The sequence below is a fragment of the Cyrtonyx montezumae genome, unplaced genomic scaffold (genome assembly GCF_038088225.1).
Source record: "Cyrtonyx montezumae isolate F1298 unplaced genomic scaffold, pur_monq_1.0 scaffold_13, whole genome shotgun sequence".
NCBI lineage: Eukaryota > Metazoa > Chordata > Aves > Galliformes > Odontophoridae > Cyrtonyx > Cyrtonyx montezumae.
In genome coordinates this window covers 5,776,781-5,801,259 of record NW_027071859.1, presented here as the reverse complement: position 1 = coordinate 5,801,259, position 24,479 = coordinate 5,776,781, and the positions used below count along the sequence as shown (strand labels likewise).

General features: G+C 47.7%; 1 protein-coding gene across 1 annotated transcript in view; it reads left to right on the top strand.

The window, feature by feature from the left end:
- The first annotated feature begins 5,232 nt into the window (after positions 1-5,232).
- RAB10 (RAB10, member RAS oncogene family) overlaps positions 5,233-24,479 on the top strand; it is a 33,337-nt gene continuing 14,090 nt past the window's right edge. Inside the window, exons 1-2 of the mRNA XM_065730544.1 lie at positions 5,233-5,403; positions 24,365-24,425. Coding sequence (XP_065586616.1) covers positions 5,277-5,403; positions 24,365-24,425 — 188 coding nt within the window. The 5' untranslated portion in view covers positions 5,233-5,276. The remainder of the gene's footprint in view (positions 5,404-24,364; positions 24,426-24,479) is intronic.

The following is a 24,479-nucleotide window of genomic DNA, read 5'->3' as shown; positions in this document are numbered from 1 at the left end:
TATGTAGGAGGGACATGATGTAAGGATAAAGTGGCACAGAGGGACAGGGTGACATGCCAGGAAGGGTGATGTGTAATGAGGTGATGAGCAGGGACGGGGTGACACAGTCAGATGGGGTGGTCTGCTGGGAGAAAGTGCCATGTAGGGATATGGTGACGTGTAGGGGCAAAGGGACGTGAAGGGACATGGTGACATCAAGGGGCAGGGTGCCGCTGAGGGACACGGTGACACGCAGGGTCATGGTGACACTGCGGGACACGGTGACATGCAGAGACATCCGCTCGCCCGCAGGTGTCAGCAGGGGACCAGGGTGCACTGCTCGTGTCCTGGCCCCGGAGCTGTCCCCAGGGCGGTGGGACCAAGGGGGGGGTTGATGTCAGGGGGCTCGATGCGGGCACGGGGCCTCCCTGAGAGCAGAAATGTCACTGGTGATGGTGCCACCTCTCCGTGGCCATCCTGGGACAATCACAGCCATCCCTGGGTCCTTGTGGCTGCTGTTGGGACAGTGCAAACCTGGCCTTAGAGATCTGGTCGATGTTGGGTACCATAGTCAGCACCGACACACCTCTGCCATCCCTAGGACACCACGGTCACATCTGAGCCACCGTGGTCATCTGTGGAATGCTGTGATCATTCCCAGGACTCCAAGGATGATCCTGGGACACTGATCCTGGTTGGGTGTGATGGGCCACAGCCTTGGCTATGGATGAAGCCTTCAGGGCTGAGGTCAGAGGGGGCTTTTTTGGGTGACATTTCTCATGAATTTGCAGATGGGCTGCACAGATGGGCTCAGGTTGGGGACTGAGAGCAGAGTCCCCACAGCACATCTCAGGGGCAAAAGGGGAATCACTTGGATGGATTTACCCCATATCACAAGCAGGGGGTTAGGGGGGCAAGTACAGCTTAAACTAAGCCTGGATTTGGGATGGATCATTTTGCTGGCAGCTGACTCTTCTATTATTAGACTTGGCTTCACTAAGGGAGCCAACTTGGAATGCCAGGCTCCGGCCTCTACCTGCTGTAGACATACAAAGAAAGGAAACTTCCAATTTTCAGACAGGGATGGTAATTGGGTGCATCTCCTGGTGGAGGGGAGAGGACGAGGAGATCCTGCAATGCACAGCTCCTTCACAAGGGCCTTGGGGTGCCCTCAGAGGAGAAGCCCTCAGTGGTAACACAGCAGCTCTGTGTTGGATTAATCAGGTTGGATATTAGGAAAAATTTCTTTGAAAGAGTGGTGATGCAGTGGCACAGCTGCCCGGGGAGGTGGTGGGGTCACCATCCCTGGAGGTTCTCCAGAACCGTGGGGATGTGGCAGTGTGGTCAGTGGGTAGGGTGGGGTGGGTTGAGGTTTTGCTGGGTGATCTTGGAGGTCTTTTCCAGCTTGAGTGATTCCATGAGTCTGTAATCCCATGGCTGGACAACCATCAGGACATGGAGTTTGGGGTTGTGTCCCCTGTTCCCATCTCAGCTACCACCCCGGGGGAGCAGGGACAGGGGAGGAGGGGCTGCTGACAGTTACGTGGGAGGCTCTGGGCTTTTATCTTGGGTTGGGGCTTCAACAGATGTGGTGTGAGCAATGTCTGTAAGGCAACCAGATTGGCGTTGCTGCTCAGAGATTAAAGGATTTAATAATCTGCCAGCAAGATGTAGTTTAAAGAGGCAGAGCTCTGGTTTTACAGCACTAAATATGAGCTGATGATTTCCCACTCTTTCCTGAGATCCATCCAAACTTCCCTTTAAGTGGAACAAACACCCTCAGTGGAAGGAGACACTTCTCCCCTGCCCCAGGGAGTACCACTTTATCCTCATCTTAGATAATCACTGATTGTTTGATAATGTCCTTCTGCAGAGCCTTTCCTTCAGTGATCTCAGCCTGCTCTTCAAGAAACACTGACCCCACAGCCCACATTGTGCAGGTTTCACCTGATGATCTTAAAGGTCTTTTCCAGCCTAAATAATTTGGTGATTCTATGATTGTATGCTGTCCATCACCCCATGCAGCCCCTTGTTGTAATCTCTGCATCCCTCCCTGGTGGAAACCTTAGAAAACAAGGCGGTGACTGGCTCTGCAAAGCACTAGTGACAACAATGCTGAGCTGTTTGCTCCGGGAGCGGGATCATGACCCAGCATTACTGCAGACGAGCAATGCAGTGAGGGCAGAAGCTTTGCCTCTCCCAGCAGACAGCACCTCGGAGTGGGGGGATGTCTGGAACTGGTTGGGAGCTCAATGTGTCCCTGGCACTCGGTGCCCCTCTGCTGCATGCTGGCTGGGTTGTGTGTGACCTCTGCATCCTTCCTGCTGTTTTCAAGTGCTGATGAAGCACTTCTGTACTTCTGCTCTTGATGCCAGGGTGGCTGCGGGGACAGAATTTGGGAAGAGATGGTCTCTTTTCAGAGGCATAGAGCTGGCTTTCTTGTTCCTCTTCTTCTCTGGCCTTCCGCTGCAGCTGGGATGGGGGACAGATATAGGAAGAAGCAGGAACCCAGCTGGTGAAACCCTGACCCCACCAGCAGCTGTGACAGCAGTGACACTGAGCACCAGCTCATGCTCCAAACACTGACATAGTGCTGCATGGCAGCAGGTAGAGACATCTGAGCTCCTTTCTGCTCCTTCTTAGACAACTCACTGAACATCTGGAGCTGTTACTGCCTGCCCCATGGAGGACCCAATCCTTGCTGACTCACAGAAAACCAGAGTGGTCTGAAAGAGGCCTAAAAGTCCACCCAGCCCCAACCCTTGCCATAGGGACACGTCCCACCAAACCAGGCTGTCCAAAGACCATCTAATCTGCCCTTGGGCACTGCCAGGGATGGGGCACCCACAACTTCTGGTCGTGGTTTTCCATTCTAGCAGTTCCCAAATCTGTGGGAGCTGCAGGCAACTTGGGCTCAACCTGTGGGGCCAGAAGCCAGGCTTGGTCCTGCCCCGGCTGCAGACAACAAAGCTGTGTGTTGAGGCTGTGGGGCTGACGATGCCTCTTGGATGACAAAGATCTTTCCCATCCCTGCATACATGTGGGGCTGGGCCCTGCTTTGTAAGAGGATTTACTCACCAGCAAAGCTAAAGTGTTGCAGCTCTATTTGAGCAAACCTCCTCAAACACAAATACTGTTGCACAACTTGTGATTCACTTTTCCCCTCCCTACAGCAAGATTTCATGGGCATGAACCCATGTGTAGTGTTGCAACCTCGGGTATTCAGCTGAGGAGAGGCTGCTGAATCAAGTTAGCTCTTGCTTTCATAGAATCATACAATCATGAAGGTTGGAAAAGGCCTCTGAGATCCAAACCCAACCCAGCCCACCATTTCCACTGACCACATCCCTCAGTGCCACATTCTCACGTTTCTGAAACACCTCCAGGGACGGTGACCCCCAAACCTCCCTGGGCAGCTGTGCCAGTGTGTCACCACTCTTGGAGAAGAAATGTTTCCTAATATCCAAACTGAATCTCCCCAAGTGCAACTTGAGGCCACTAACTCTTGTCCTCCCTGTTCCTCAGTTATCCCTATTCATATCAGACTGATAACTCCTGGTATCAGGAAGGAAGATCTTCAGAAGGATGTGGTGGAGAGTTGTCTCTGGGCCAGAACTTAATGAACAGGCACAAGGTATGACTGCCCTTGTCTTTGACACTGTGTTTTCTAATGAAAATGGCCAGGTGTTGGAACAAGCAGTGCAGAAAGGTGGTGGAATCACTGTCCCTGGAGGTGTTCAACAAGTGTGCAGGATGTGGCCCTTAAGGACATGGTCAGTAGGCACAGTGTGGATGGGTTGATGGTTGGATATGCTGATTTTAGAGATCCAGTCCCATCTGGAGTACTGCATCCAGGTCTGGGGCTCTCAGCACAAGAAAGACACAGAACTCTTGTTTTGGGTCCAGAGGAGTGCTGCTAAAATGATCAGAGGGATGGAGCATCTCTCCTATGAGGAAAGGCTGAGGGAACTGGGCTTGTTTGGCTTGGAGAAGAGAAGGCTCCAGGGAGAACTTATTGTGGCCTTCCTGTACTTGAAGGGAGCGTATAAACAGTAGGGGGAACGACAGCTTGCATGGGTTGATGGTGACAGGACAAGGGGGAATGGTTTTAAACTAAGACAGGGGAGAATTTAGGTTGGATATTAGGAGGAAGTTTTTCACTCAGAGGGCAGTGACGCACTGGTACAGGTTGACCAGAGAGGTTATGGATGCCCCATCCCTGGAGGCATTCAAGGCAAGGCTGGATGCGGCCCTGGGCAGCCTGCTCTAGCAGGAGGTTGGACGTGATGATCCTCAGAGGTCCCTCCCAACCTCTGCAATTCTGTGTGCGATTTTACAGAAGGGCGTGGGAGCATCTGCTCCTGTTCTGTAGTTACCTTTACTGCATGATCCCCGTATTCACATGCCAAGGGTGAATCACAGAGCGGAATCAGAGTCATTCAGGCTGGAAAAGACCTCGAGGATCCCCAGCCCTGCCACACCCACTGACCACGTCCCTCAGTGCCACATCCCCAGCACATCACTGCTCCTTTGGAGAAGAAATATTTCCTGACAACCAACCCGAGTCTAGTTTGCCTCCATCAGTGAGCAGAGGCTCCTTGTGAGGCACGGTGTGAACCACTTTCCGAACAAATCTTATTAGGGATATTCTATGATTTCTCCGCACTGCTCTGTGAGGGGCGAGGAGCCGCAGCACCCGGCGGGGCGCTGAGGAGACCCAGGCTGAAGCCCCAGGCAGCGCAGAGCTCGCCCCGCTCCGCCCCGCCAGCAGGGGGCGCGCTCCGCCCCGCCCACTCCCTCGGCTGCAGGCGTCACCCCCTGAAGCGTGAGGAGAGACGGGCAGCACCTGCAACCAATCCCGCGAGCACAGGGGTGGGACTTCCGCCTCGGCGTGCCGTGACATCATCGCTTTGCAGCCCATGGCCTGACACGGACGGGGCGGGGTTTGCGTGCGTACGCGCGTCCGTCCGTCCGTGCGTGCATGCTGACGTCACGGCCTCGCCTGGCGGCCTGCGCGCTTACCGAGCGCCGCTAAGGAGCCGCCGCCGCCGCGCAACGCAGCGAGCGGAGCCGGGCCGCGGGGTTATGAGGCCGAGCGCCTCCCCGTGAGGACAAGCGGCAGCGGGCGCGAGGAGCGCGGCGGGAAGCCATTTTGTGGGCCTCCTTCCTCGTCGTCGTCGTTCGCCGCCGCCGCCCTCAGCGAGCGGCGCGGGCCGTGCTGCTGCCGGCAGGGGGGAGGCCGGGGCGGCCGCTGGGTGCGGGGGGGGGCGAGCGGGAGGAGGCCGCAGTCGCTCCCCATGGCGAAGAAAACCTACGACCTGCTCTTCAAGCTGCTGCTGATTGGGGACTCGGGGGTCGGCAAGACCTGCGTGCTCTTCCGCTTCTCCGACGATGCCTTCAACACCACCTTCATTTCCACCATCGGTCAGTGTCGTCTCCCCCTGCGGGCGTGCGGGGCCGCCGGGTTTGGTGCTGAGGTTTCTCACGGGAATGCGCTGTTACAGGAGGGAGGCCTCGCGCCTTGGTTTTGTTCTCGGGGATTCTCTCCTTAGAGGGATTTTTACGCAGCTTCGTAGCGGTAGGGTATGGATTGGTGGCTTTAAGCTGGAAGAAGAGAGGTTGAGGTTGAATATTAGCTGTGTGTTCTTTACTCAGAAGGAAATGAGGCCCTGTCAGAGGCTGCCCAGAGCTGTGGGTCCTCCATCCCTGGCAGTGCGCTGGATGGGGCTTTGGGCAGTCCCAGGAGGAGGTGTCTCTGTTTCAGGGGTTGGAGCTAAGTGAGCTTTTAAAGCCTTTTTCCACTAAAACCGCTCAGGGATTCCCTGGCACCATCTTGTTTTGCTGATCAGATGAAATGAGCAGCTTTAGTTCTTGGTGAATGCTTTCTGGGGTAAATCCAAGATAATTAAAACCCTTAATTAAAGGTATCTTATGGTACGGGGTGTTGTGATGTGTGTAGGCACTGACCACACGTCATGAACAAAAGGAATGTTTCTGTCTGTTTGTTTCCATTGGAACTGGCTTCGTGTGGTTGATATAAATCCCATCAATGATTGGCAGTGCAGCTGTTGTCCAAGGGTAGTGGAACACACAATGCCAGTGCATCCCAGCATGCTTCCCTATTGGTGCCCAAATGTCACCGTGAGAACTGTAACATGGGCTACAGAATATGAAAAGGCAATCATGGGCAAAACCTTGGTGATTTGAAGTGAGATAAAGTATATTTGGGCTTCAGGGGCAACAGAGTGCCAAGAAACTGTTGGCTAAAGACTCTTTAGGCTTCAATTTGCAGTTTTGCTGAGGAATTGTTTTGTTGGGGTCGTGAAAGTTGCTTCATATTGTTTCTTAACATCTCATGCTTTGCCTGTTGAAGGCTGTATTTCTTTTGCTGCTGGGGCCATGGTGTAATTCTGCATTGCTTGTCAAGTTCTGGCCTGGATCACATGGTGTGTGTTGCTTTTGGTGTTTGTTGGGAGGGTTCGTTTCCATTCTCAGTTAAAAATAGCCCATGTCTTGGGTTGAGAAGTCAGCAGTGGCTGTTGCTCCAGAGATCCTGTGTTTTAGTGTTCAGTGTTTTTAATAATTACTCCTTGGGTTTTATCACTGCAATTTCTGAGCTTTCAGGCAGAATATCACCTGGCAAATGTGCACCAGCAGAGTTTGGAAGCATTTCTAAGCAGACTCATTGGTATTTCTCGAGTAGATAACTGTAGTATATTGTATTCTAAAAGGCAAATGAGTTTTATTTCCTAGAAATAAAAGCCTAGGTATGGTGGCTGTGGACAAAAGGCAGCTCACACTTCCATCTTCGTGGGGGAATTAAGCTGATTTTGGAGGACAAATAGGTTTTCCATGTGGCACTTAACTACATGAAGATGGCTTAGATTGTTTTCTGAGTTTTTCCTGTGTGCAGCTGCTTAATGAGGAAACCTGGTGGGAAGGTGTGCATGCAACAGTGCCAATTGAAATGGGCACTACATGAACGCATTTAAAAAGCAGCCCACTCGTGAAGGAAGGATCATGAACTCTTGCAGTGGGTTAAATCACCTCTCCAGGTGCCTGTTCTGTGTGTGGTTACTGCAGAGCGATTGAGCAATCTCTCTGAAAACAGGTTTTCTCACACTGCTGCTGGTAGCTCTGGTTTTCAGACTTTCTCAGGGCTTCCTGTGCTGCAGCAGTAAGGATGGTGGTGCAGGAATGCAAAGGTGCTTTGTGGAGGTGACTGCTGTGACAGCTCCTGGCGCAGGAGGTGCACAGGGCTGGTTTTGCAGGAGTCTTTGACCTGTAGCAACAAGGAAGTACCACTTCCATGTCACTTCTGTATACAGTAGATGACATTGAAGGCTTACTGGTGAATCCCTCTTGATGTTTAAAAATAATAATAATAAAAATGGTATCTTGATAGCACTGATTCATGCTTTGAGAGAGAGCAGAGAGCTCCACCAAGAACCTGAGATCGAGAAGCATGTAAAATGCATGCAGTGCCAATGGGTGTAAGCAGGGGCTGGTTCAGCCTTTGTAGGAAGAGGTAGATGTTAAAGAATAATAAAATCTTATGAACTGTTTGGGCATGATGCTGGGTGGTGGTTGGGTTATGTTTACTGGAGCTGTGATTTGGTACACTAACATTTGACTTTGAATCACTTCAGCCTGATATTTCCTGCGAAAACAGCAGTTAAGCTTCTGGGTTTGATGAGTTGCGTGTGTGAGTGATTTCACTGCCCTGTCTAGAGGTGCTATAAATAATCCAGATGGCTCTTCTGCAAGAATCCCTAAGTCATCGTAACCTCCCTGATGAGAGCAGGGGCCTTGTCTCCAGTGCTGTGTTGCTGTCTGTAGGTAGAAAGTGAGCAAATGAGGCAGGGTTGGGTCTCCATGAGCTGCTCCCATGGCAGTGCTGCCTATCCCCAAATGCCACTTAATTCAGCGCTTGCACTCCTGCCTCTTTCAGTTTAAAAATCATCCCTCTTCCAATCAGTATATGCTCGAGATCTTAATTTTTCTTTTGTTGGTTTGATAGCATGCAAGCTAATGACTTCAAGTTGTGCCAGGGGAAGTTCAGCTTGGATGTTAGGAACCATTTCTTCTCAGGAAGAGCAGTGACACAGTGGCATAGCTGCACAGGGAGGTGGTGGGGTCACCATCCCTGGGGGTGTTCACTGAAATTGGAAGTGTGACACTGAGGAACATGTGGGCATGGGGGGATGGGCTGGGGTTGGGCTTGGTGAGCTTAGGGTTCTTTTGCAACCTGAACAATTCTGTGATTTTTCTCGGCCTCCGACGTGTCAGGTTGATGGCAGTTGGAAGTGAGCCCTTGAGAAGTGACCTGTGAGCTCCACGGGAATGCTTCAGGGTCAGCAGGTGAAACAGTGCCCTTGAGTTCTGTGGTAGAAGCAGGTGGAAAGGGCTCTTCTTTCAGGGATGTCTGAAGATTTGAATGTCATAATTGAACTCGGGAGTGTAATTGCAATTGTTTGATGAAGTCAAATGCTAATGGAGGTGAGTCACGAGATAACATTTTCCTCTGAAGCCTGACTGCTAGTAACCTACTAAAGAGAACAAAGCACATGTAGTATTTGAGGGGGGAACCTCTATAGATTTAAGTAAAACTTCCATCAATCATAACCCATGCTGAAAATATAGTAGGTAAAGAGCAGCAACTGCAACTTGTGGGGTTGAAATGATGGTACAAATCCAAAGATTAAAAAGTGGTTTGATTTTGAGGTGATCACTGTATCACATTCTGAACAGAGGGAAGCATTGATGCCAGTTGTTGGATAGCAGGAGTATATGAAAACTGCTTTCATGTTTCTCAGCTTGCTTTTAATTTTTATTTCTTTGGCCTGTATTGGAAGTGATTGTGAGCACTTGCTTTGTATAATGCTATGTCGAAGTAGTCAAATTTAAGACAAGCTCTCAGATGTCAGATTTGTAAATGTAATCATGTTTTTGTACACTGTGAGGATTTATTTGCCCATTGCCTAATATATTAAGGAAAAAAAAGGAGGTACTGATAATGAAAAGTGGGAAAAAGCTTGCTGTTCTGGCTGCTGTGCTCTCTTGCTTCCCCAGGATGGAAACCTTGGCTGAAGAGTGAGAATGGTGCTGAGCTCCGTGGTGATACACACCTCCTCTTGCTGCCCATCCTTGCATTGTTGTGCTCAGTTGCAACCCAAAGGTGTGAAGTAGAATGAGATGTGCAGAGCGATGGAAAGAAACGTGCAGGGGCTGAGTTGTGGTTTTCAGCAGGAAGGGCACGTAGAGAATGTTAGTGCTTTCACTCTTGGGTAAAATGTGTTTCAGATTTGGAGCCTCTTGTGACTCCGTGTGCGTAACCTGTGTCGTTGGGTCATGAAGTGGCTGTTGATGTTGGTAGAAAACTTGCTTATGGCCAGACCAGGAGGGAGGGAGGTGCTTTTTGTTTAAAGACTGAGGACTGTTTTGTAGTGCTTTGCTGAGCAATGAACACAACTTGGGGGAGCAGTGGTGTGCTTGCTTCTTGATGTCTCAGTTAAGTCCAGAGAAGGGCAAGGGAGCTGTGAAGGATCTGAAACATGAGTCTAATGGGGAAGGAACTGGGACTGTTCAGTACGGAGAAGGGGGGTTCAGGGGGACATTGTTACTCTCAACATCTCCTGGATAGGAGGCTTCAGCAAGGTTTGGGTTGGAGAAGAGGTGATGGCTTTAAGTTGTGCCAGCAGATGTTCAAGTTGGATATTTTAGGAAATATTTCTTCCCTAAAAGGGTGGCAGTGGCACAGGCTGCCCAGGGAGGTGGTGGAGTCATCTGGAGGTGTTACAGAACCATAGAGGTGTGGCACTGAGGCCGTGGTGAGGATGGATTGATGGTTGGATATGATGATCTTAGAGGTCTTTTCCAACCTTAGTGGCTCTATGACCTAACACTTCAAAAAGTAGGTCTGCTAGTCTCCCTCCTCTTTGGACATGGAAATGCTTAATATTTTCTCTCCTTGAAGATAATATTGATATTTCATTAAAGAACCAATTGAGAGCCTATTGATAAATACTTAATCAGAAGGAAGGAGTCCTAACTTGGAGGGTTTCCTTAGCTTCCTCTGCTCCCTCTTTAACAGTGGGAAAACTGGAGAGGGGCCAGAGCTGCTTCAAGTCTTCCTTGGTGTTTGATGTTTTGGCACAGCTTAACTGTGGGGCATTTTCTTCTCTGTGTGGGCGTAACTCGAAGTCTTGTGTGGGTTTAACTAGAAATCTTGGCATGATTCTGTTACTTTCTGCAGTTCAAACAACTTGAGGCTTTTTCCCACTGGGATTGTGACTGTTTCATACTGCATGACGTGGAGAAATGCCTGCTTTTGTCTTGCATTTCCTAAGTAGACTTAACACTCCCTGAAAGGGGCCTGCTCACTTGACTGCTGCTGAGGATGGAATACTCATGCTCACATCTGGGCTTGCACAACTTTTTCCTTGATGGTGCTGTTCAAGCTGCTTAGTCATATTCTGGCTGATGACCAGCTCTGCAGCCCCCAGACTCGCTGAAGCACTTGTTGGAATGGAAACATCTCTTCCAGGTGATGTGATCCTGGCAAGGCATGCTGTAGTGCTGGGAGCAATGCAGTCTTCAGCTTCTTGGCCCAGAATCTGGGCTCCAGAGCCCTTAAAAGATGCAACTACAAAACAGGTGGTACTCCTTACTCACTTATCCTTTGGCTTATGAGGATATTGGAAAACTGATCAAAACTGTTAAGGATTTGTCTCAAACTGTTGTTTTTGTTCCACTGTGGCAGAATTCACTCACCTTGCACCTTGTCTTGGAGGGAAGAGTCTGTGCTCGGGTGGCTATGGCTTCAGATTTGGCTTTTTCCTTCAAATGATGAGTTACCAGCTTTCAGGTACCTGGATTTTAAGACGAGGGAAAGCGGATCCAAGCTAAAAGGGAGGAGATTTAGACTGGATGTAAAGACATTTTGTTGTCTTATGATAAGGCAAGTGAAGCACTGGCACAGGTTGCCCAGAGAGGTTGTGGCTGCCCCATCGTGAAGTCATTCAAGGTCAGGCTGGACGTGGCTCTGAGCACCTGGTGGAGCTGTTGGATTAGATGGCCTTAGAATTAATGTCCTGGTGTGTGGCAGTGGCTGAAATGCCAAGTGGCATCTGTCTGTTCCCTTCTCTGCTGTGGTCTTGTCCCCTGATCTTTGCCCACCAAACCTTAGTGGTGGCTGTCTTCCTCATAACTAACAAACGTGTTTGTGCTTCTCACTACTGCAGGTCTATAGTAAATATCACAACTTTCAGCATTCAGAAGGAAGTTGACTGTGCTGGCAGTGATATCTACTTAGCGGTTCTTAGGTAGCAATCTTAATTTCACATGTTCCAAGTGCTTGTTGCAAGCAGAGCTGTCAGCATGGTCTGTCTGGGCTCCTCCTGTATCTGGGGCAAAGAAATGAGGACTCCCATCCATCGGAGCGTGGCTCTGTCACTTTAGAGGAGGCAGAGATGTGTAGCTTAAATATAGCTGTCTAATTGTTGGCTAAATGAGTCCCACCAATGCCTCTGTTTCATTAAGCGTGCTGTGAAGAGCTTTCATCTCAAGTGAAGGTTTTGATCTTGCCAGTCAACAACAAAACAGATTTTGTTGTTTGCTTTTTTTGTTTTAAGCTGCTCAGATTTCTGGCAAAAGCAGAGATTGTGCTGGCTAGTTGCTTGGGTTTTGTGCTTCACATTGGTATGCGTGGGACAGCGTGCACGAGCAGTGTGTTCAGTATTGCACTGAGGTGCTTATTTGCAGAGTGGGTGTGGACTATGAGAGTTGCAGTAATAGGCATAGAGCAGGTGAGATGTAACCAACCTTGTTTCAGCATGCAGCAAGCTGCAGTACCCAAGGGAGTCTCATGGCCTCTGGTTTGCCTTGGGAGAGCCTTGGTGAGTCTGTGATCAGAATAAATGTATAAGCTGATATTCAGTGACTGGGAACATCCTAAATCCTCTGATGGCTCAGACACATCCTTGCTGACTGGTGCTGGTGCACTGCAAGCAGTGAAACTTCACAGTTTGTTCATACTATGTTTAACTCTAAACACAGTGCTATTCTTCGGAGGCTGGGTAGGAAATGATAGGCGTGTCCTTACACAGCAGTCCTGCATTGAAAATCATGCAGAAAGGTCTGGGTCACAGCTTATCTCCCACCCATGTCTGTGGGACCAGTGCTTTAGGCTGCAGTGCTTCCTGCTGTGGGGACAGTAGTGTGTGTTGCATGTGAAGTATTGCAGACTTCCAGTTCTCAAATACTGATGATTTGTGCAAACAAAGGTCAAAATTGGCTTGGGTATTATGGAAGGGTTTCTGGCTCAGTTTTACTGTTGAGACTTGGAAGGACTGGCACAGTACCTGTACTTTGCTTCTGTGTGTTTTGTGACTCTCAACTGCTGGCATGGCTGAAAGCAGTCAAATGTAGGTCAGTGGGTTCAGCTGGGAGAGCACACCACGCTTGGTCTGAACACGTAATGGTCTCATTCCTTCGTTTGTCAGGCCTAGCAGTGGGGGGCTTTTAATTATTGAAACTGTCTTAGTTCCTGCAGTCAATGAGTCACAGTGAGAGGAGCTGGGAAGGAAGAGAGCTTCTGCTGTCTTCTTGAGCTCCTACTGCATGCACTGGCTGGATCTTCTCATGACCTTGTAGCCCTAAAACACTCTGCTTTGGCAAGGCTGGTGCTTTTTCTGCAGCAGACAAGGATGGTTCCACTTGCCTTTCTTTGTGCATTAGTTTTCTCATCAATCTGGTGAGTATAAATGAGCCAGGGTAAGTGTTAACTTGAATTTTGTTTGTATGTCACTTGAGGACAGAGGTACCATTATAGCAAGTAGTGACAAATTTTCTGTTTCATAAATGGAAGCAGCGTGCAGGAAGGCAGATTTGCATACTCTATTTATTTTTGAGCTGACAAATACAGCATCAGCAGGCTAAGACATGCATGAAAAACAACTCAATAAAATGTCATTGAATTTGACCATGCTTAGTTGATGTGCTTGGCTCTTCAGAACAGAATTCCAACGAGTTGCTAGTTTTTCTTTCCTGGAGCTCTGCTGGGAATTCAGGTGTGGGATCCAATGGGATTTGCTGAGTGAGGGGTGCATGGGGACATGTGGCAGCTCCTGTGATGTCCTCTCTGAGGGCCATCAGGTAAGGGGACAGGGAGGGCCCTGCTGCACATATCATGCCTTGGTGGAGTGTGTCAGCAAGTGAAAGATGACGTGGCAGAGAATTAAATCAGCCTTCAGACGTGGAAATGACTGACACCAAGAGACTACTCCTGCATGGGAACAGCTCTGAAGGAAATGCTATTTCTTGCTAGAGCTTTGTTTCCTTTATTCCTTACTACCTTGTGAATAAAAACCTTATTGTCTCTTTTGTCCCTTGGTATGCATAAAGCATCACGAAAACAGATCCTTTGTTCATTTTCTTTTGTTTTGTTTGTGGGAGCCCTGTGTAAGGTTTAGCTTCTGGAATAACAAAATGATAAAGTTTCTTTCTTTCTGGAAGAAGTAATTGCTTGTGAGCTGTATGTGGTTTCACTGACCGAAGTGGCAGTGTGGGTGGTGTCAGCAGGAAGCTTTGCTTGTCCCTCTGAGCAGGGATGTGTTATCCATGGCCATTGCTTCCACGTGACTCCTGGGAGGAATGTGCTGAGGAGGGTGGCTGTCCCCTTGCCACCATTCTGTCTTTATGGCCACCTCAGGTTTTCTTGTTCAACGTGCTCTGCCAACACTTGAGTGTTGCAGACTTCACCAGGCAGAACTTGAATGAACACTTACAGGTGAGATGAAGGCAGCAGGAGAGGATGAGAAAGCTTCATAACTGGCTCTGCCTTGACTTTTGTCCTTGTCTTATCTGACAAGTTGCTTGCACCAAGGTGAGACTGCACTTTTGTCTGGGATCTCAAGTTTAGTGTACATAGTATGAGTATAGCCTTGCTGCACCTGAACTTCATGCTTTGAACAGGTGAACTGTTTGCAGCCTGCTCGAAGAAACAAGCTTTGAGAGGGGCAAACTGTGTTAGGTCTCCATGACACTGCAATTCTGTAACTGGATTGATGCTTAGAAGTTAACAGTGGTGATTTAAGTGCTGGGAACAGCTGTCTCTTGATGTCCAGGACCTGGTGTTTACATCCATTTTATTGGAAAGTGCTCCTTGCCCTGGTTATCTCCTGCACTTTGCCCAAGCCCTGATATGGAGAGTGGCAGCTCTCAGATCAAACCCATGAGGTCGAATCTGTGCCACAAACACTGAGTCCACTGGTTGCAGTTTTCACCCTCACCTCTGAACTTGGGGGACGTCACACTTTGATCCAGAGGTTGCTAGGAACCAGGTGCTTCTGTAGATACAGCTTCACTTCACTGATGGCATTCCAGACTTGTTAATACCATTTGCTTCCTTAAAGCTTTCTGAGCCCTAAATGTGTGGACATGATCTGCATTTAAAAAGCAAACAAAAACTTGTATTCCAGCTAACGTAGAGGTTTAGGTTTGGAAGTATCCAGTGCATAATGTCAAGGCCAAGGACCTCTCTGCTGGAGGGGAGCAGACCTCGTGTCCTGTTTCTGAGGGAGGTTGGTGATTTTGGTGAGGTGATGTGGCAGTGGAGGATTGGAAGGTTGTGGTCGCTAGGCACAGCATAAAGGTGTGTGGAAAACAGTTCACAGCACCTCTATCCTTCATCACTTGGTGTTTTTCACTTGAATATTGCTCTCAAGTGCTCTTAGAGACTTTCTGATAGCAATGTTGACTTTTGTTGTGATCTCCAGAATTGCTCTGTCGGTGTTAGCTTGTGGTTTTCATCTAAATCTGAGTGTTGAGTCGAGAGAGAAGGTTTTGGTGCACTCAAAGGCTGGAGTCTTGACCTAGTTTTAATATTCAGCCTTGAAACTGATGCACAAAGGGAGCTTGCATGCTTACAACTTGTCTGCCTGTTTGAAGCGAAGCAGGAGCACTTCAAAGAGAATTTCAAGTTAAGAAAGTATCTGTCATTGATTCTCATAGCTCTGAGTCATGTAATGCTGAACTTGCCTGCTTATCTCTGAACTACCTGATGACTGTGGCCAGAACAAGAGGCAGGCTGCTCTGAATGGCAACTGCAGGTGGGAAACAGCAGCACTGAGTGAAGATCCCCTCTTCCCTGAAAACTGTGAAGATGTGAATGAATTCGGAGAGTGGGACCTTTTTAGATAAGAGCTCAGGCTGGATAACAATACCCTTTTATTTTTGGGCATTATAAGCATTTGGGTGGATTTGTCATCCAAATGAATATTCAGCTGGGTCTTGCTTATCAGTAGGTCAAAACTGGTTTCCATTAATTTATTGCATAGAATCGTGGAGGTTGGAAAAGACCTCTAAGATCATCACGTCCAACTGTCAGCGTATTCATGGCCATCCACTAACCACGGCCCTCAGTTCAGTAACTTACTTGTTTGTCATCTGGAAACACAAGTGCAGGCATCTAAATTGGAAGAATGTAGGTGACACTGAAGTTGCTGTCTTGTAGGTTTGTCATCTGCTTCGTTAAGAGGAGGTCATTTGTAGGAGATGATCTGGCAGCAGTACTCCTGCCCATGTCCTGCAGTCTCATTCACAGACAAATTGCAAAGCCAGCAATATTAGTTACCAAGGTAAAATATTAATTGCCAGTATTAGCTACCAAGGTGTTGTGGATTGAAGCTGACAGCCTCGTGATAAGGGAGTGAATGTTTGCTTAAGGGAGGGAACTGAAACGAGGTGTTTAATTGGTTATGTAAACACTTAAGGAAGGTCCTTGCTGGAAGGAGAAGTCTCAAGTGGTAGATCCAATCTGAAGATGGAAGGATTGCCAGCATATGTTGGAAAGAGGAGCGAAACAATGGAAAACTAATCGCATCATTGTTGGTGACTGGTGGAATTAATCTAATTACATCACTTGTTTCTGTTGCTCTCGCATATCTAGCTTGATCAAATCTGAGCTCTCTAACAGGGCACTGCCTTCGTGGACATTTTCCCATACCCAGTTGTCATGGAACTGTCATGAAGTGCTATAATTAATGAAGTGTATGTTTCTGAAGACTTCATGTAAGATATTGGTCATTTAGATGTGGCTTTTGGTAAATCTAAATTGTCATGACTTGAAACCTTGCAGAGCAGGAAGAGTGAGTTCTTGCTGCTGTTCCAGTTTGCACACACTGCAGTGGCAAAACCTCAGTGCAGGGAAGATGAAACAAATGAATTCACTGAATGCTTTTCTACCGCATAAACCCTTTGTCTGCTTATATCTTTAGTACTGTGTTACACTCCTGGTCAGTGAACTTGAAAACATGATGGTATTAAAGATTTAGGAAGGAACAGGTGAGTGGTACAGTGATTCAGTTGTCATGGACTGTGGTGGTCTTTGACTTAGAATTGTAGAATTATGGAATGGTTTGTGTTGGATGAGACCTTTAAATCACCCAGTCCCAACCCCCTGCTGTAGGCAGGGACACCTCTGTCTGCACCAGGTTGCTCACAGCCCCATCCAGCCTGACTTTGAGTGCTTCCAGGGAGGGGGCATCCACAGCCTCACTGGGCAGACTTGTTCCAGTGTCTCACCACCCTCACAGTAAAGAATTTCTTCCTGATATCTAGTCTAAACCCTCTTCCAGTTTAAAGTCATTTCCCCCCATCCTGATGATCATCTTTGAGTTGTTTCCAACCTCAGAGAAGTGAGTCCTTGTAGAGACTGTTTCTGGGCATGGAACTGGTTGGAAGTACTTAGCATGGATTTACCAGAAGCAAAATGTGCTGGACTATCCTTGTCTTCCCTGCTGACAGTGCTGGGTCAGGAGTTGCAGGAGGAGAGAGCAATGGGCATTGACCTTACTGAACATTGGCACAGTCAGGAAGAGCATAGCTGTAATCCAGCTGGGATATCACAGTGCCACTGGGTCGTAGCTGCCCTCTCCTTCTGGGGCACTGAGCTCCTGAAGACTCTTGCTTCTGAGCAAGTCCTACAGAATTTCAGTTATTGAATGCTTCTGTCCTAACAGTGAGTGTGCAGTGGGTGCAGTAAGTTATTTATAGCTTACTTTGTTTTGCAGCAGTTTGTTTGGAGTTATCTTAGGCCAGCAGTAGAAATCAGACTGCTTGGCTCCAGGTAGTTAGTGGGTAAGAGATACGTGTTGGCCTTCTCTGTTCTCCATCTGCCTCTGTCCTTGTTGTTCTGATTGCACTTAAGTTTTTAGAAAGCAGCAAACAAGTTTCTTGCTGCAATTTGGCAACTCCAAAATATCTCTGCAAGAAGAGAATGCAGTAATGGACTGATGGGTGCTACCTGGTGCCATTTCCTTCTCCCTTCCTCTTCTTTTCCTCCCCACTTGTTCCCTTCCCTGAACCAGAACAGGCTGGTTCAGAAACTTCCTTTTATGTAGGTACCTTGTCTTAGTTTTGTCTCACAGCAGTGAGTGCTTGTAGTGCACAATTCTCTTCAGCTTCTGGAGTTGCCTGCAGTGGTTGATGCACTTTTTCTCTATAGGTTGGGGTTTTTTTTGCATAACTTGCATTTTGTGATCTTGCTTTTCACCTTTCCAAGACGAGGAGGGAGCTGCTTGTGCTATTGGTGGGTTTGTGTTAGTACTCTGGTTTCTGTTCCTTCAAGGAATTCATTGCCATTCATTCCGTGCAGGAAAGATGCAGCCTACTGTATATGGGTACAGTGCACGCACACATGCTCACAAAGGAGAAGCCAACAAGTAAGCCTGCCAGAAAATAAGCACAGCTCATCTTGTTTACTTAGCTACCAGCTTTTTTGTTCCTGAGATTAAACCTGTTTAAAAGCTGGAGAGGAGAGTAGCTTCAGTCTTGTAAAACAGGAGGTATAGAGCTGCTGGGACAGCTCTTTGTGCCTCCTCCTATGGAGGAGCGGGCAGAATGAGAATTGCCTGCTAAGTTTAGGCTATGAGCACCGTGTGTTTGCACCTTGTCAGGCTCTGATATGCTTCTGATGGCTTTGATCTCATCACTTGTTCTCTGTTGTGGTTGTGTTGCCTTTCCATCTTCCCACTTTGTTCCTTCCCCATGTAGCTGAGCGTGCTGGGCGTGATCACGGCTGAAGACAAGTTATGAGTTCAGGTGCTGCATAGTCCTTGACTGCTGCTAAGTAAAGTCTTCAGGTTAGAGACCTAAAGTGCCAGCTCCTCACATGGACCTGCAATTTCTCAGTAGTGCCTGAAAGGAACCAAGTCATCTAGGTGTTCGCGGTGCCTCTGATGATGTCATTCAGACTCAATTGAGTGAGCAGGAGTTTGAGACTTTGTCTAGTGAATCCTTTTATTGTTCTGTTGCAATTATTCTCTGGGAAAGAAAACTCAATCGTATGACGACAGAGTTAATAAGGTTGGAAGAGACGTCTAAGATCAAGTCCGACTGTGAACCCATCCCCGCTGTGCACACTGAGCATGTCATAGAATCACAGGGGTTGGAAGGGACCTCAAGAGATCATCGATTCCAACCCCCTGCCAAAGCAGGTTCCCTACACCATGTGTCCCTCAGTGCCACATCTGCTGAAAGGAATTAATAGCCAGAGAGATTTTCCTGCTGGCCAGATAGAGAAGCCCATGTGAGATGTAAGCTACAAGGAGGAGGACATGGCTCCAGCCCACTCAGAGACCAATTATTGGGAGTTCTCTCTCCTGTGTAGGTGAATGCATGGTGGAGCTGTGCTTCAGAAGGAGTCGCCGTGGGGCTGTGGAGTCCTGTCTCAGCTTGCTGAGAGCTGCCTGCTGCTTCCTTTGTCAGCTCCATTTTGTTCTCAGTGATAGATGTACACTTTTGCCAAAGGATGAGCCTGAACAACTTAGGTTTCTTGTCCACTGTGCTCTGAATCATCATTAGTTTGTACACTCACTAATTCCTGAATACTGTCAAATGAGTAATACTCCTAATATTCTTAACAGTCTATTAAAAAGATCACAGCATCCCAGAAGGAGTCGGAAGGGACCTCTGGAGATCTTCTGCAACCCTCTGCTAAGGCAGGTTCCCTAGGGTAGGCTACAAACACAAATCTGGCACACTGTGGTGGGTGCTTGTTCCTTCTCCATCACTTGGGCCAGGTGAAGGGAAACGTGCTGGGTAACACCAGGGAGGCTGCATGAATTGCTGTAAGGGAAAGGGGGAAGCCCTGCTGGAGGAGGCCACCCCATTCCTGTCCGCTGGAGAAAATTGGGTTTGCTTCTAGGGAATCAGAATTGAGATCATTACCAGATCATCTAACTTGGAACTTTGTCAGCTATAAATGTGCTGCTTTTGGGAGGGCATTGCAGTATTGAAGTGGAGTTCAAAGTAAGTTCTAGTAAGTAGCACGAGTGTTGGCTTTCTTTTTTGTATGTTTTTAATAAGTCTTTAAAGATAAGATCCTTTTAAAAGAGATGATATGCTTGTGGAATCTGCATGTACTTGCACAGTTCTCTGTTGAGCTGGAATCAAGTAGTGCCAGTGTACCTGGGCAAAAAGTGATCATAGGATGGTTTGGGGTGGAAGAGACCTCAGAGGTCATGTAGTCCAACCCCTATGTCCTGGGCAGGGCTGCCATCCCCTGGATCAGATTGCTCTAAGCTCTGTCCAACCTGACTTGGAAATGGCTCTATCTACTTGACATATCTTGACCCAGGAACATGCTGAAGCTGATACTCAGCCAGAGATCAGATCACCTTGAAATCACAGCTCTCCGCGGTTTCTATGCAAGGAATATTACCAAGACATCCCATAATAAGGAGGTAGACAGACAAGATTCTGTGTGCTGGGGTCTCATGTGCCCCGTACTGGTCGTCTCAGTATTCCATCTATAATCACTTCTGAAAATAAGAAATGTGGTAGCAAGGATGCGTTCTGAGGGTTCATCTGTCTTTGCTTCCAGGATCGTCCTAGTGAATTAGAAGATAGCATGGACGAGGTGCCTAACTTCAGCTGCTTAAATAAAAGATGTCTTCTTTCTTTTGACAAGTATTTAGCAGGCGTGGTGGTGGTGGGTTGAAGGTTGGGCTTGATCCTAGAGATCTTTTTCAACCTTAATGGTTCTTTGATTGTGTGAACCAGTTATCCATGCTCCTTCTGCAGGAAGGGAGGGCACTTTCCAATGTTCCCTGGAGATCTCTCTATCTCTTCTGTTTTTGAAGAGGAAAGGAGCTGCAAATGAGTTAGAGGAGCACCTTAGGCAATGTCAAGCCAGTTGAACCTTACCCTGTAATAATGAGATTAAAATCACGTAGGAGATCTGCAGTTCCAGCAGAAGCCCACATATATATATGCATGTGCTTCCATATATACTCAGCATTATTCCATTCTCACACAGATTTCATTAGGACTGTTCGTAAGCATAAAGTTGTCATAAAGCATTCTTGTTTCTTTCCAAGTCTGGAGCCCAAATGAAAGGCAACAGGAGAAAAAAGAAAACCTAAAAATGAATGGCTTTAAAGTTATAAATATTTATTTTGTAAATCCTTAGAATACATTAAAGAATATAATGGTTGTAAATATAATTTAGATCTGAGGTTTCTTCTGTGCTGTATTCTTCACGGCGTGCAGTTTGCTGCCGCTCATCTGAACTAACTGTGAAGAACTGTAACTCATTTAATTAAAGCCTCTGAAAAATAGTGTTTGCACTTTTGGTGTTGAGCGTGGTTGGGAATGTTGTGTATCCATCCTGTGTAGGTATGGGTACCTTGTAAATATTTTGAAAGACCTAAGCTGTAACTGTGATTAAAGGGTTTAATTAAAGCCAGAACTCCATCTCTTGTCTGACACTTGTGTATCACACCAGTGGTTGGCTTGCAGATGCTGCAGTGTGAGTCACTTTTCCTGCCTTGCAAATGCACGGTGCAGCAACAGTTGCAAAGCGATGCTAACCAAGGAAACACGACTTGCATTAAGTGCTGCTCCTGGTGGGATGCTGAGGGCACTGTGCTGCGGGTTGGCTGTCAGCGTGCTGAGGCTGCCCACTGGGGCTCAATGGTGGCTTTGTTGGGGAAGAATACAGGCACAGTCTTTGCTGCCTGCAAGGGGCCAACTTATTGCTTGCAGCTCTGACAGGCAGCACAGAATGAATGTGGCCTTCCCTCTCATGCTGATGGCATCCTGCCTTTCAGTTTTGGTCTGCGATTTAACAGCAGAGGGATTGCTGCAAAACCTTGTCGGGGCTGGAAAGTGTGTAAGGTGATAGACAGCTGAATGCTCTGCTGATGCATTTGAAGTACTCCATTCTGCTGTCACAACTCCTGGGTCTTCGTTAACATCTTTCATCTGAGAGCACTAGAAGCCCAAAACTGCTGAGCAAACTGTTCACTGAGACCACAGGTACAGAACCCTGCGCAGATACCACTGGAATGCTTTGTCCAGAGCAGCAGCAGCAATGACCTCTGCTGATGCTCAGATGTAGGAGCTTCCTTGCTGTGGCCTGCTGTATAAGTCTGACATCTTGGCTTCCAAATCTCCTCCTGGCTGCAGCTTTCTAAACCTTGAATTTGGTTCTTGGCGAGTCCAAGGGGCAGGAGTGAGCTGGGAGGCCTGGATGAACTGCCTGAGTCTTCCTTATTAAACTGGCTGAACAATATTAAAATAGAAACGTTTCCCCATTTTTAATTGGAAAGGCAGTGTTACCTTGAATGTGCAGTAGGCTGGCCGTGGGCCTCCAGGTTTTTCAGTGAATTCCAGCATGCCCTGATCAGCATCTTACCAACACTTAACAGAGGGGATCATTTCATGCTCATCTTTAATTCATTAGTTCTGTCATTATCCCCCTGTGACATCAGTGTGTCTGTTCCAAGTGCCTGTTCGTGCCTGAAAACTCCTTCCTGACCTGAATGCTGCTGGTGTAACCTGGCTGCTCAAACTGGGTGGGCAGAGCAGCCCCTAACAGCTAGGAGAAAATCTCATGTTTTCAGTATGCTGAAACTACTTTGGAAGCAGTTGGAGGCAAATAGTCACTGCTATTTATAACATTCGTTACGAAGGCTGAGCTAGTATTACAGTGTAATTGGAGTGGAAGCTGCGTATAACATGGAATTAGAGATTTGTTTTATCCCTGAATGCTGGAGTTAGCTAAATCCCTCTCAGGGAGGAGTATTAATTTGTTTGGGTAGGTTAATAGCTCACTTTATCTCAACGCACGCGCAGAGTGGCTGTCAGACATCCTGCAGTATCTGGGCAGAGCTTGAAAGCAAGTGTCACTGGATGAAATACTCTTAAATAAGATCTGTTGGCAAATGCCAGGGGCATTTGTCTGATAGGGGAGATAGTGTTGCTCTGGAGTGCTACCTCATAACCAGCTGCTTGGCCAGAGGCACTGTGATGTGGCTATCTTAACATTGACTAAGTCCTGCTTGGGGCAGCTTTAAGTGCTTGAAAACAGCTCTGCCTCTCTGTGCTCATCTTGGCATTGATGAAAGACCTCCTGAATGCTCTCACAACCTCTGTAAGAAGGGCTGTGTTGGGTATTTGTCCAAGGCCCGTTCTCCCTTATTGCTGCATGGCCACTGCCTGTCCTGCAGGCACAGCCCTCCTGGCGTGGGGAGGCTTTGCTGTCCTTGCTGAGATGCAAAAACCATTTCCTAGCTAATACTTCAGTGTTACAGTGGACACTGTGCAGTGTATTGGAGTGAAAGGAGCTGAGCTGGGCAGGGTTGGAAGCAGGCTTCCCACGTGGACCCACTGCATAACCGTGTATTTCATACATTCTGCTTAACTTTCATTGCTACGAAATAACCCCGTAGAGCTGGGAGGGAAGTCTGTGCTTGCAAAAAGTCCAAGTGCAAGCAGATTTTTGGGAAGCACGAGAAGATAGCAGCCCTGATTTGGATGGAAAGCCAGGCCTGGACATCTGGCTACTGTTAGGGCAGTGTGCTCCTGCTCTGCTGGCTGCAGTGCACGCAGGTTCCTGTGAGGGAGTGGATCCACGAGCTGGTGGGTGTCCCTCCACTTGGTCTGCTTTGTGCTGAAACCAGTTTTGTCTGGGGAAGAGTGAATGGTCTGGGCGTGCTGCAGGAGTGAGGTTTCGCCCAGCTCTTGTGCAGTGGTGTCCCCGTTTCTCTGTCTCCAATGGCAGTTTCACACTGGGTGCACATGGCAATGCATTCACTCATCCTCACACATATTCTGGGCTCTCTGTTGATTCATGGTACTCTATGAATGGTCACACCTGAGCTGTGGTCTTTTCCTCTCTTCATCATGTAGGAGTAGCTTCTGTTCTCAGAATGTTCAGACGTGTAATGTTACAAGGGGTGGCTGTCAGCAGCACTAAGTGTTTCTATCTTCAGGATCATTGATTTGTTTTTTTTTTTTAAACCTATGCCTCTCATTCTTGTAGACAATTTATTACAGCAGAATTAATAATGAAAATATTAAATACTGCATTCAGTACTAGCAGCCTGTTCTCAGTTTGGTACTTACTCCTTCTCAAAGCAGCCATCCTTTGTCTTCTCAGCTCCCTCTGGCTAGCTCCACTCTTAACAAACTTCCTATGGTGCCACTTCACACAGCATAGTATGTGAACTGTTTCATCTTAGCTAGTACTGAAAGTAAAAACCATGCTGTGTCAAGATGCCGTGCTTGTGCTGAGTTCTGCAAGCTGAGCCAGGGAAGGTTCAGCTTGGATATTAGGAAACATTTCTTCTCCAAAAGGGTGGTGACACATTGGCACAGCTGCCCAGGGGAGGTGGAGGGGTCACCATCCCTGGAGGAGTTGCAGAACAATGGAGATGTGGCACGGAGGTCAGTGGGCATGGTGGGGGTGGGCTAGGCTTGGAGATCCCAGAGGTCTTCTTCGACCTGAATGCTTCTGTAATTCAGAGGGGACGTGGGGTTGTGCAGCTGGTCCCAGCACCATGGCTATTTCTGATGGTCGGGTCCTGTTACGTGCTCTGTGTTAGCTCTGACTGCTCTGAGCAGTGCCAAGCAGGCTGCAGGCACGGAGATTTCTGTGATTAGTGTTATTTCTACAAGTGGATTACTTGAAGGAGATTAATAGGCAAAAAAAAAAAAAAGAAAAAAAAAAGAAAAAGAAAAAGAAAGCTTGCCATTCTAGCTGGGTTTTAAAACGCAGCCCTAGGTTCCAACATTTCTTCCTTTAGGGCCTTCTCAAAAAAATCGCAGTAAATTGATATATTTTTTTCTCTTATCTGTAAGCAAGAAAAATGTAAAGGCTTTTGCTAACCTATTTGTCATAAAAATATTGCCTGGGGGTGTCCGTGGGCTGATGGCAGCCCCTTTGAATGCTGGTTGTGTTTGTAGGCACTCGCTTGCATTCCTCGGGTATCCTCAGTTTACCTGGTGCTGCAAAAGAGGAGGAAAGCTGTTTGTGTGTCTGGAGTTGCTTTCTGTAATCAAATACCAATGGTTTGTTTATGTTTTTTGTTTATTTTAGGGATAGACTTCAAGATTAAAACTGTTGAGTTACAAGGAAAGAAGATCAAGCTACAGATATGGTGAGTAGTCAAGCCAAGAAGCTGCGTGGTGCCATCCTCTGCGTGGTTTCCTTC